Genomic DNA, 13,739 nt, shown 5'->3' on the forward strand with positions numbered 1-13,739 from the left:
CTCCTAAATGTTTTTCTTTCTGCCGCACTCCATCATGTATTCTTCCAGAATTTGACAGCAGGAAACAAACAAGTTTTTTAATATATGGCAAATGTCTCCAGTTGATGTGTTTGGAAATTTGAGATGTTATTGTGAACGCCCTTGGAAAATGGTTGCCACTCTTTGATGGCCTTCAAAATTATCCTTTATCAGAAGCCAAATGGGTAATGTTACCTCTCATCAGGCTTTTACATCAAGAGATCCCAAGATGCCTTCTACTGCCATATTCATCTCTCAGATGAATACACGTTTTCCCAAAGCATTAGATTGCAACAAGTCTATTCTTTTTAAATATTTATTTATTTATTTATTTTATTTATTTATTTATTTAGTCCAATACACAATGAGAGTTTTAGTGAGTGTGTGTGTGTATGTGTGTGTATATGTGTGTGTGTGTGTCTGTGTGTGTGTGTGTGTGTGTATATATATATATATATATATATATACACACACACACACACACACACACACACACACACATAGTAAAATACATGATGAAGGTTATAGAGGAGATACTCATAGTAAAATATATCTATGAAAGAATAGAAAAGAAGATATAGTAATACAACATATCAATGAAAGAATAGAAGAAGAGATATAGGAATAGAAGAAAGGAATAGGAGATATAGGAGAGCAATAGGACAGGGGACGGAAGGCACTCTAGTGCACTTGTACTCGCCCCTTACTGACCTCTTAGGAATCTGGATAGGTCAACCATAGATAATCTAAGGGTAAAGTGTTGGGGGTTTGGGGATGACACTATGGAGTCCGGTAATGAGTTCCACGCTTCGACAACTCAGTTACTGAAGTCATATTTTTTACAGTCAAGTTTGGAGCGGTTAATATTAAGTTTAAATCTGTTGTGTGCTCTTGTGTTGTTGTGGTTGAAGCTGAAGTAGTCGCTGACAGGCAGGACGTTGCAACATATGATGTTGTGGGCAATACTTAGATAATGTTTAAGGCATCTTAGTTCTAGGCTTTCTAGGCCCAGGATTGATATACTGTAATATAATATAATACAGTAGGACTTTTTTGCATTGATAGAGGACTGATCGTATGTCTCAGAAAATACCTTTCTTTGCCATTTTTAAATTAAAAGAATGTAAAAACAATGGCCAGGGGAATGTGGGAGGCCCATGCTGTGTATCCTGACTTCACACTACTTAGGAAAAGCAATCCAGCTGTGCTCCCTTCTACTGAGCAAAAAAGGATATTGCACACTTTAACCAGACTTCCAAATGTCAAAAGTCTTGGCCTCCTTTGGAGATCACATATCTTACCTCCTCTGATCTGCAGCCAAAGGAAGGAATAATTAAATAGTTGAAAAGCTCGGGGTTCTAATATAGAATCCGATGTACATGCCATGAAGATTAATAACTTTTCCTGTAAGTGTGGTTTCTAGATGGATTGCAGTATAACAGTAAAACCTAATTGACTGCAATATGGAACATTAACAGAACTACAGAACAAACGAGGCTGCAGTTCTGTGTACCTACACTGGCCTGGCTATAAATCTAAAGTACCTCAAGGGGGTTTCCTCTGAATGGGCAACCGTGGAATTATATTGACAGTCATGCTAGTTCCTGGGAGAAAATAGTGACATTTCATGCATTAATATGCATGTATAACCAGGAACACAAACAGAGTCAAGTTTTTAGATACACACACCCATGCATAGAATTCCAGATGTTCATTTAAGCATAGCTGCAAGCTGAGCTTTTTTATTTTATTTTATTTATTTATTCTTTGTGCAATTTACAGTACATATGAAAGAGAATAGATATTGAGTAATATATATAAAGATAGTAAGTAAAAAAGAAGAGAAATATATGAGAGGGAGAGAATATATATGATATATGAGATAAGGAAAGACAATTGGACAGGGGACGTTAGACACACTAGTGCACTTATGTATGCCCCTTACTGGCCTCTTAGGAACTTGGAGAGGTCAATCGTGGATAGTCTAAAGGAGAAATGTTGGGGGTTGACACTATTGAGTCCGGTAATGAGTTCCACGCTTCGACAACTCGATTGTTAAAGTCATGTTTTTTACAGTCAAGTTTAGAGCGGTTAATATTAAGTTTGAATCTGTTGCATGCTCTTGTGTTGTTGCGGTTGAAGCTGAAGTAGTCGTTGACCAGAAGGACTTTGCAGCATATGATCTTGTGGGCAATACTTAAGTCGTGTTTTAGGCGCCGCAGTTCTAAGCTTTCAAGACCCAGGATAGATAGTCTATTTTCGTAGGGTATTCTGTTTCGAGTGGAGGAGTGAAGGGCTCTTCTGGTGAAATATCTTTGGACATTTTCGAGGGTGAAGCTAAAAAGGGCCCTCGCACAGGCCATAAGTAAAGCCTAATAAAGTAAACCAATCAGTGTTGAGGAAACCAGTTGTGCACTTGTATCCTGAATTGTCAGCCGATGTACCCAAAAGCTTTCTGTAAGCTCTTTAAGTTGCTGGTCCAATCACATGAAAGGGACTTGATATCTCTTTTTCAGCAGTTCTTAATCTATGGATCCAGGATGATTCTGAATTTAAATATGGGATGTGGGTCTCCATGCTTTGTTTTCCATGCTCTTCCTTTTTGTCTTCTGAAAGGTAACATGGACCGCCATCATTATGAGATGTTTACGAAGTTTGGAGATGACGGCTTTTTGCTTCATTTGGATAACGCCAGAGGGTAAGGCAACTCAATTCAATTCAATTCAATTTATTAGATTTGTATGCCGCCCCTCTCCGAAGACTCGGGGCAGCTCACAACAACAATAAAAACAGTATAATAATGGAACAAATCTAATAATAAAATTACATTTAAAAAACCCAACAATTTAAAAACCATACAACACATACATACCAAACATAAAATATAAGAAAGCCTCCTCTTTATCAGCATTCTCCCCACCTAAGCACTGGCCTTGAGAATTTGCAGATAGAACTGGACTTCAGATGGCAAATATATAATTGGATTTAATATTGGTTTAGAAAATATGCCTGATAAAATCCCAAGCTAAACTAAAGCAGGGCTCCTATCTGCTTAGGAGTTGTCAGCCCTGGTTCCTTCCCACTTTTTTCCTCCAGATCTTCTTTGAAGGGAGGAGACCTAGAAACTGCCTTGAACTGACCTATTTCATGACAGGCAGTAATTGGTCAGATTCATCTGCAGCAGAAATAAACTAGCTACATTCAGGCTGTTCATCCTACAATTGATGTTACTTTGCACTATGCCAGAATGTTTAATCCTCTTGTCCTGGAATGTTGATAATGACCGGTCCTGCATCTCCAGGGAATTTGACGGAAGCTTCTCGGGATGTCCCTGAGGATGCCAGGAATTGGTTTGCAACCAGCTGCATATAAAACCTGGAGATTGTCCTATGGCCTTCCTGAAAATGATATCTCCTGCATGTGTTGGACAACACCACCAAACTTGTTTACTGTTTACTTAAGATATTGGGTTTGGATGAATTTTCAAATATAAATTTGACAAAAATATAGTTGAGTCAGGATGATGGGTAAATTACCGTATTTTTCGGAGTATAAGATGCACTGGACATACCTTAGTTTTGGGGGAGGAAAATAGGGAAAAGAATCTGCTTACCAGGTATTCATCTGGCTAGCGTCCTTAGCCTGGTCAGCTTCAACACATTATTTTATCCCCTGGCTAAGGGCTTAAAAAAACTTTATTCGGAGAGAGTAACAATGAAAGAGCTTGCAAGCCAGTAAGAGCTAGGAACATCATTAGCACCTGGAAAGAAACATTCGGAGCAAGTAGAGCAATGGGAAAAAATCCTGCAAAAACTTAGGGCTTGGAAAACATTCTTTGCAGAGAGTAACAATGAAAGAGCCTGCAAGTGGATAAGAGCTGGGAACATTGTTAGCACCTGGTTAGGGCTGGAAAGAAACATTTGGAGCAAGTTAGACCAATGGGGGGGGAAAAACTGCAAAATTTAGGGCTTGGAAAACATTCTTCACAGTGAGTAACAATGAAAGAGCTTGCAAGCCAGTAAGAGCTGGGAACAGCATTAGCACCTGATTAGGCTGATGGAAACATTTGGAGCAAGTTAAAGCAATGAAAAAAACCCTGCAAAGACTTAGGGCTTGGAAAACATTCTTTGCAGAGAGAAACAATGAAAGAGCCTGCAAAGTAAGAGCTGGGAAGATCGTTAACAGCTAGTTAGGGCTGGGGACAAAAAGCTGCATTCAAAGTATAAGACACATCCAAATTATCAACCACTTTTAGGGAGGGAAAAGGTGCATCTTATACTCAGAAAAATATGGTAAACCTCGAAAGGGAAGATGGACAGATTGTACCTTCAGGGGGCTTTGGAAGAAATGAATGATCTGGACCCTTTTCAGGCGAGTTTCAGGGCAGGATAGACCCAAAGGTTCTTTTTCAAGAAGCAACTGGACATTCTGGTTTTTCTTTGAAGACGTTTTGCTTCTCATCCAAGCAACATTTTTAGCTTCTTGGATTAAAAATGCTGAAGAAACTTCTTGGATGAGAAACGAAACATCTTCAAAGAAAAGCCAGAAAGTCCAGTTGCCTTTTGAGACAACCATGACCTGAATGAGTGAGAATCTCCATAGACTAATACAGGATAGAGTTGGTGCTGGTTCTGATTCTCCTTAATCTCTCAGTAGGGTTCAATACCATTGATGAAGTATCCTCCTGGACTGACAACAGGACTAAGAGTGAAATGTGTAATGTGGCAGTTCTTCTTTCCCCATGGTCAGTCAATGTTGATAGGGGAAGAGGCCAAACTTAAATTGAAGAACGTCATAGCTCTCAAAGCTCTTGATTCTCATGTTTAATGTCTGCCTGAACCCAATGGATGAGGTCACTCACTGAGACAGAGGCAGATATCATCAGTATGGCAATATTTAGTAGATATTCATCCTAGCCATGCGATACTGTCAAGATCAAATCTCATTGCCTGATGACTATTAGAGCCTGAATTGGAAGCCTCAGGCTCCATCTGTTCAAAAACACTGTGGGTGTAGAAACATCTGCATACTAGAATGGGAAAGGACCTAGACCTTCTGCTCACCCTGGGTGTGAAATGTATGACTATGAGTTCAGTATTAATGATACCTGAACTCATGTCTCTCTCAATAGCTTCATCAGGGGCATCAAACTCATGGGGTCACGTTGCCATCACGGGACATATCGCAATGTTTTTTTCTTTTCATGGAGCTGGGGTGGGTGTGCCTATGTGTGCTTTATCTGGCCCGTGGGCCGCCAGTTTGACACCCCTGACGTATGCAGGACGACTGGTGGATTTCAGATGTTGCTAAACCACAATTACTAGCATCCCCAGCTAGTCTGCCAAATAACACAATAAAGTTATGTCCTGTCTTTTCATGGCTCTCATATATGTGCCCTAATCTTTTTAAGCAGGTTAGGACTAAATGAGATATATGCTGAGTTAATGTTACTTGAGCTTTTCAACTATTAATGGAAATCAATGCACTTGACATGAGCATTCTGCAATATTCCGCAATCTGTATTGGCTTTAAGCTGCTTAGGTCTTTCTCAGAAACCTGAGAAATTATTAATTTTAACCTAGAGCACTAAACATATTGATTAGGAAATTTTGAAAGGGTGGGGGGGAGAGAACTTTATCAGGGCAGAAATATCACATGTGAACATTAGTACAGTCTGGAATTCTCTCTTTCAGAGCAGGATAGGCAATGGCTGGTTCTATAGTTGTTGCAGCCCATCTAGTGATGGGCTGCTTCCCCAGTGGGGGGTGTGGGGTGCGCAGGAGAGGTAGTAAGTTTATGCACTATTTATTGAATACTTAATAGTTTTTTTAATTGTCCTTCCTTCTCTAGTACCTTAGTATAATCCTTAATTACTTTTAAAATAGGAAATAATTAAATAGTATGTTTTTACCCATAAACGCTTTAATCATTGTAATTATTATCTGAAACTGAACTTTTATAGCAATTAAAGAAAATTGAGCTACTTGCCTAATTTGTTATCATACTGAACCTTGTGGGTTCAGTACAAAACTTTAAAATGTTACTGTGCTCCTCAACAATTAATGCTGTCTATCATTTGTCCGTTTTTGTGGCTATTCAAATAATATGACTTCATCAACTGAAAAAGAGTCCAAGCACCTATTTGAAAACTTATCTTGGTTGGTAAGCCCCTCCCACCCTGTCACATGTCCTTTAATCCACCCCAGTCACATGAATGTCAAGCCAATTCCACCGGGTCACATGGCCAGCAAGCCACTTCTACCTGGTTACATGATCATCGGGCCACACCCACACAATAAGCCATGCCCACGGTGTGGTAATAAACTTTTTTGCAGCCCTTCACTGCATCCAACCCATCTGGGTTCATCAGCAAGTCTCCTCTCTTGTTGTACACGAGTGTCAAACTCTATTGCGTCACATGATGTATCACGATGTATCATAACCTTTGGCCTTTGCAGAGCTGGGCTGAGCATGGTCTGCACGTGATGCATTCAGCCCGTGAGTCGCAGTTTTGTCCTACGGAGTTTTAGGGCATCAGGGTTTATGAAACTAGAGGCAGCATGACTAGTGGAAGAAGGCTGTGCAGTAAACGATTTCTCCCCCTGCCAGGATTGATTGTTAAGTGACTTCAGAAGGGGTCGGCGTTAACAAGAAGGAGCTCATTGGAGCTATGATTTTAAAAATGTGGCACATTTTTTTCTCCTTGGCCTCGGGTGCAAAATGGTCAGAATTACAGAGGCTGAGTGAGAAGTTGAGAAGTAAGAATAACACAAGAGCACGCAACAGTTTCAAACTTAATACGAACTGCTCCAAACTTGACTGTAAAAAAATATGATTTCAACAATCGAGTTATCGAACCGTGGAACTCATTACCGGACTCAATTGTGTCAACCCCTAACCCCCAACACTTCTCCCTTAGACTCTCCACGATTGATCTCTCCAGGTTCCTAAGAGGCCAGTAAGGGGCATACATAAGTGCACTGGTGTGCCTTTCGTCCCCTGTCCAATTGTCTTTCCTTTCTTTCACCTATCTTATATATTATCTTCCTTTCATATATCTCTCCTCTAAGTTCACTTTCACTCTCATTTATATTATTACATGTCTATTTTTCTTCTTATGTATTTGTGTATTGGACAAATGAATGAATAAATAAATAAAATTTAAAATACTGTAGGAAGTATGCTTACTTCCTACAGTAAACAAACTCTTTGGTTATGCTTCATACTGTCATCTGCTGGTTTTCTTGGCAATGTTAAAGAAGTGGTTTCTCACAGCCTTTTTTTGGGAATATTTTCTTTGGTTCAAACTTGTGCCAACAACCCTGCAGTTCCTAAATGATCCCAAGCCAAAATATGAATCAGACCGTCTCTGCTTAGCTTCCAAGCTCAGCCAACATTGGCTAGATGCTGCCATCTGTTGATTCTGCCAAGCTTCTTCCAATTAACTCCCTATGTCTGCATTTTGGACACAAATTCAGCCAGTATCAAGCCAGCCTTTTGCCTTCTATTGACCATTCTGAAGGACATGTTTTTCCAGCATCCTGGATTGTTTGCTGTGCCCTTGACACTGACATTTATTTCTTTGTTCTCACAGATTTGGGAAACATTCCTATGATGAGATCTCCATCTTGGCTCCACTTAAACAGTGTTGCATGTAAGTACTTGCCTTTCCATATCAACCTAAATAGAAAGGCTACATGTTATGGCCCCGAAAGCTAGCAAGCAAGTAATCATCTGTTTTGCCTAACTGTGCTAAATGAAACAAGCCAAGTTCAAGAAGTCCAAGTTGCTGGAATATGGAGCAATCACTAAAGGATTCCCTCTACTTTTTCTGACAGATTCACCATCTGGAAAGTGAGGAGCCCTGTAGAACCAGGAAAAAAAAATCTCACACTTTGGACAATGCTGCATTTGTTGACAACTGTGTGTGTGTTGGGGGGGTTGGTGTTCAGTTGATTTCTAAACATGTAACATCTTTAACACAACTATTTTGCAGTCATTATAGCCCAGAGTCATTTGCTACAAGATGGGAGGCAAATATAATCAATAAATAGATAAATAATTTTCTAAATTATCTCCAACTCAGAGTACAACGAATTCTAAGCTGTGTGCAATCACCAAGACTTCATTGCCTTGCTGGATATACTCCCCTTGTCTTTCAGATCTGCTATTCATCAAAGCACAAGGAAAGCGAGACATTCATTTTGATCCCTGTCAAGAGCATTAAGACTTTATTGGCTTCTACAACAAACCAAAACTTCATCCATTTCTTTTGTGTCCCCCTGCAGTCATTTTGGGGCATAGAATTTACTCATGAATTGTAGTCCTTGTGTCCTCTCCAGATTATTCTTTTATTAATTCATATAAATCAACAGCTAAACCTTCAAGAGGTTGGGCAAAAAGTTATTCATCCTCTGGGTTTTTTTCTCCAGCATAGCTAACCAATTTCCACTATATCCCCTGTAAATTTTTATGGAAGCCAATGCCGAAAGCATCATTTGAAGCCATATAGATATATAGAGCCTCCAGGTCTGGTTTCAAGAGTTGTTCATTACTCACACCTTGCCAATCCATCTGGTTTATAATTATAGAGCTGCCACTAAATCTTTAAAATGTCCTTCAAGTTCGCATGCTCTAAATTGGCTTTTGCCCCCTCCTACCGCAGAAGGATCACATTTTCTTTGCCAAAATCTTTTCCTTTAACAGATTAAGAGTTGGAAGGGGCCTTGCAGGTCATCTAGCCCAACCCCTGCCTAAGCAGGAGACCCTGCCTCTACCTAGGATTGAATTCACAATCTCCTGATTATGAGGCAAGAGCTCCACCTCTAGGCCACAGCAGCTGGGTTCCTAATTCAGTAAAGTACAGTGGTATCTTGTCTTACGAACGCCTCTTCTAAGGAACTTTTCGAGATACGAATCCGGTTTTTAAGATTTTTTTGCCTCTTCTTCCGAACTATTTTCACCTTACGAACTCAAGCCGCCGCTGCTGGGATGCCCCGCCTCCAGACGTCTGTTGCCAGGGTTTGTGTGAAGAAAGCAAGGAAAACGGAGTACTTGCAGAGGCAATGAAAGGGTGTGTTTGAAGAAAGAAAAGGGAGGGGCGCCCCCCTTGCCATTCTTCCTTCCCATGCACCCTTTCGCAAGCACCCCGCTAGCCTTGCTTCCTCCACCTGCCCCCTTTCGCTGCTCCTCCCTGCCCTCCATTCGCTTCCCTTCTAAAGTTTGGGGTTTTCCTGAAGGATTTGCACGCATTATTTGCTTTTACATTTATTCCTATGGGAAACATTGTTTCATCTTACGAACCTTTCTGCTTATGAACCTCGTCACGGAACAAATTATGTTCGTAAGATGAGGTACCACTGTATTATAAAAGGATGATAGGGTGATTCCCTTGAATCCTTTATCAACATTAAAACTGCTAATGGTTATTGTCATTATAGCCAATTTTCCCTTTAAAAACTGTGGTGCAAGTATTGTGGGTTTCCCTTGCTGTGTGACAGGTAATAGGTAGGAAAGTGATTTTGCTTCAATTTATTCAAACTTCTATTCTGACTGTGTAGTGTTATTTATACCACTGCTACCAATTTCTTTTTTTCAATAAAGCTTTTTTAATTTTTCTTCACTTTTAACATACAACTTCATGTACCTTCAATATATCTTAATATACAAATATCATTTTTCAAATATAATAAACTAGATCACATTCCAAGTTTGCTTTATATTATTTCATTTGTATCCATCTTTCTTCTCTCCATTTCCCTCTAAGGCAACTATTCCATCTCAACTACCTACTTTCTTACTCCTTCTCCATTCTTCTACTACCATTCCCTTCTCCTTCCTCCTTCTTTCTCCTACTCTTTCCCTACTCTCTCCCCTTTCTTTCTTTCTTTCTTTCTTTCTTTCTTTCTTTCTTTCTTTCTTTCCTTCCTACTTCCCATCCACCCTCTAAATTCTTCCCCAAGTTGATAGTTCTATTACCATTACATAACAGATTACGATGCTTCTCTAAATCTTACCCATCTTAATCATCCCTCTTTTTTCAAAATTTCCTATCTAATATATTTAAATTTTGACTTTCAGTACATGTATTTTAACTCTTGCTACCTCCTTATGCCTAGTTACCACCAACCAATTTAATTTTGTTCCAGATTGGTTGTTACAGCTAGGTTATACAGCTAATTGTTGTTTCTTGTGCTTCTTAGTTTTAGGCCTTATTGCTTTCTCTCCTTCTTTAATATCTTAAGTCATATTTTATTTTCCCCCCAACCATTTCTATATGCCCAATAAAAAAATCAAAATGTAAGTTTGAATTTATCTTGTGGTCACATCAGTAACATCAATATCATCATATTTCTTACATTGTGGTTTATTTACATTTATAAATTATTCAAATCCTTTGTCAGGAAAACTTTATATTTGAACTCTTCATATGCGAACATTTTATTATCAATTCGCTAATTTGATTTAATTATGTCAAGTTATGAATCATTCTCATTATTACCAACATATACAACAATAGTAGCTAAAAAATTATACTTTCTTCCATCAGTTAATTTTAAACTTCATTTAGTATAGCCAATCCTTCAACTCATTACTCTTTTAATTGAATCTTAATCACTATTCATATACCATAATAATGTTAGAAAATAACAAGTGAAAAAAAGAGAAAGGGAAAAAAGGGGAAAAACCCAACCAATTCTTTTTTAAATCTTCCATTTTCATGTTTCCATCCCATTTTTCTTAACTCTCCCCCCCCCTTTTTTTTCTTCTTTTTGGGTTTTTAACTTTACTATCTTCTTTTTCCCCCAAGCTTTTTCCTTCCTTTTTAAAAAGTATACTTGCCCAATTCTACCTTCAATTCTCCCTCTTTCCTCAATGTTACCCGCTTCTTTTTAAAATTGTTTCATTCAATGCCAATATTTTCTCCCCTCCTTTTGCTTACTGTAAAACCCAGTAAAATAATCATGGATTGCAATATAGTCATCGATTTGTTCATTTACACTGTCCTTTTTCTTTTTTTCATCAAAGCATTCATTCTTTTCTAAGTTCATCTTTTCTTCTTTATCTTCTTGTTCTTTGTTTTCATTATTACAGATGATATGAAGCTCTAGTTTGTCCTTACAGTCATTGTTGTCCTTTGGCTCTTTTTCTCTTTCCTTTCCAGTTCTCAGTTCAAAAAAGTCTCTTTTTAAATCCCATAAGGCATCTTTTGTGTCTTTTATTTCCTCATGAAGGTCTTTTAAAAATACCACCAATTCTTCATAATTACTTATTGCCATGTCATCAATATCAAGAATTCATTAGTAATACAAAATCCAGCTGTTAACAGATGTCTGCTTCCACAGCCTTTTTTGGTATCTCAATTTGTACCTTTATGATCCCGGTCTTTTATTCTTTTCAACATTGAAGTGTCTTAAAAGTTCAGTCTAATTCAAATAGATCCAATTTGTCTTTCAGTAGAATAACAAATTACTCAAATGTTTCCCAGAAACAAATGTTTCCCAGAAAATAAGACTCTGAAATGTTTGGGCTTATTATCACAGGATGTCTTATTTTGGGGAAAACAGGGTATTTATATTTATATCTTGTGATTCTTTTACTTTTTTATAAGATCAAGTGCAATTATTTCAGATAATGACAAATAGTGGGGATATTAATATAAATAATATAAATCAAGTGTTGATGTTGATGTTTTGAGTTTTGCACTGATTTTTGAAATTCTATTTATTTACTAATGCTTTACTTTCCATCCACTGTGTTCTTTCTCAATTTGCTTTTTCCATTGTGTCGTCATTTATTTTATTTTTCAAATTTGTTAAAAGGGGGAAATATGAAAAAAGGCTGATAGGGAATGGGCGGAGTGTCAAACATAGAACAGACCTTTTTATTATTACTAGAATAAAAACCAAGAAAAATAACGAGTAACTCCTTGCTTCCATAATCAAGATAGAGGACTGGGCTTCTTTAGGTTTGGCCTTTCCAGAAAAAACCCTCAGGGCTTCTGTTAAGTAGCACGGGTTAGGAACTTGCAATAGTTTTTGTTTGTCAAGTGCTCCGTTCAGCTATAAACTGGACACTTTGAGGTTTCAAACATGAATAAGAATACTTAGATTTTGATGGAGGTGTCCGGGGTCCAAATAGGCAAAATATTCCTCAAAATTCCCTATTATTATTATTATTATTATTATTATTATTATTATTATTATTATTATTATTATTTAGATTTGTATGCCGCCTCTCTCCGAGGACTCGGAGCGGCTCACAACAAGAAAAAACAGTACAAATCCAATATTTTAAAAAGTTTAAAACCCTTAACATAAAAATAATCATACATCTCATGCAGACCATACATAAAGTGGAAACGGCCCAGAGGAATCAATTTCCCCATGCCTGACAGCAGAGGTGGGTTTTGAGGAGTTTGCAAACGGCAAGGAGGGTGGGGGCAGTCCTAATCTCCGGGGGGAGTTGATTCCAGAGGGTCGGGGCCGCCACAGAGAAGGCTCTTCCCCTGGGTCCCGCCAGACATTGTTTAGTCGAGGGAACCCAGAGAAGGCCAACTCTGTGGGACCTAACTGGTCGCTGGGATTCGTGCGGCAGAAGGCGATCCCAGAGATATTCTGGTCCGATGCCATGAAGGGCTTTATAGATCATAACCAACACTTTGAATTGTGACCGGAAACTGATCGGCAACCAATGCAGAGTGTTGGTGTAACATGGGCATATCTAGGGAACCAGAGCCATGTGGACACATCTGTGAGAAACCTGAATTTAAAGCTCCGAGGGTTCCTCCATCCAGTTTAAAGTCCATTCCCTTGCATCTCCACCTACAAGTCCATCACATGGACCATTCATTTTCTGCCAGCGTGTCCTGTTACTCCCATCAACTTCCGGCCAGGTTCTGAACAAAGGATGACCTTGAGAATCTAGAAGGAATGTGTTATGGCTACAGTTCTACAGCACTCATACAACAGTCCCTCCCAGGTTCCCACAGCAAGAACCATTCTAAAGCGTGGCAGACCAGAGGCATCAATAAAATATGGCTTCGGCCTGACAGGGTGTTTTTGTTTTTTTTGTAAACAGATTGACTCAAAACTATCTTTCCTTTCCTTTAGGATAAAGAAGATCACCTTGTTACGGCTGCAGCTTTTAGCAAAGTCAGACTACAAGCTGAGTGACATCATGAGGGAGTCCCTTCTTCAAGACCGCCTGGCCCCCGTGTTGACTGAAGGCCATCTCCTGGCATTGGACAGGAGGTTACAGATTATCCTGAAAACTGTGGAAAAATGCATAGAGGCCTTTGGAAAAGACACGGTTGTAGCTGACACAAAGCCTTTGGAGCCTATGTCTTTTGACAGAGTGACGCAGCCAAGCTAGAGTCAAAGGCGGGGGGGACTAGAACCTGAACTTGAAATGATTGTGCTTCCTTCATCTGGACATTAAGAAGTGGGAGGAAGGCAATCACCGCAGAATCAGGAAACCACTGGGTGGTTGAAACCTGCAGCTTTGGCCTCAGATTTATAGCTGGGAATCACATGCACATCACAGTTACACAACCTTCCTGTCTCTTCTCCAAGAAGTTGAAGATACACCATCTTTTGTAACTACCAAACAATGTCCTTCTCAGGATTTGCCTGGGCTCATCATGGCTAGATTTCATTGGTGGGTTGAATAAAGAAAGGGAGCGGCACTAAAGAAACTTTTCTGGAATGCATCCGCATTGA

General features: G+C 39.1%; 1 protein-coding gene across 2 annotated transcripts in view; it reads left to right on the plus strand.

Annotated features, from left to right (window-relative positions):
* Window positions 1-13,714, plus strand: part of FAM20A (FAM20A golgi associated secretory pathway pseudokinase) — a 76,275-nt gene extending 62,561 nt beyond the window's left edge. For both annotated transcript variants that reach the window (XM_070740318.1, XM_070740319.1), the window contains exons 9-11: window positions 2,635-2,716; window positions 7,613-7,672; window positions 13,131-13,714. In XM_070740318.1, coding sequence (XP_070596419.1) covers window positions 2,635-2,716; window positions 7,613-7,672; window positions 13,131-13,392 — 404 coding nt within the window. In that variant the 3' untranslated portion in view covers window positions 13,393-13,714. The remainder of the gene's footprint in view (window positions 1-2,634; window positions 2,717-7,612; window positions 7,673-13,130) is intronic.
* Window positions 13,715-13,739: the final 25 nt, after the last annotated feature.

This window comes from Erythrolamprus reginae, chromosome 2 (genome assembly GCF_031021105.1).
Source record: "Erythrolamprus reginae isolate rEryReg1 chromosome 2, rEryReg1.hap1, whole genome shotgun sequence".
NCBI lineage: Eukaryota > Metazoa > Chordata > Lepidosauria > Squamata > Dipsadidae > Erythrolamprus > Erythrolamprus reginae.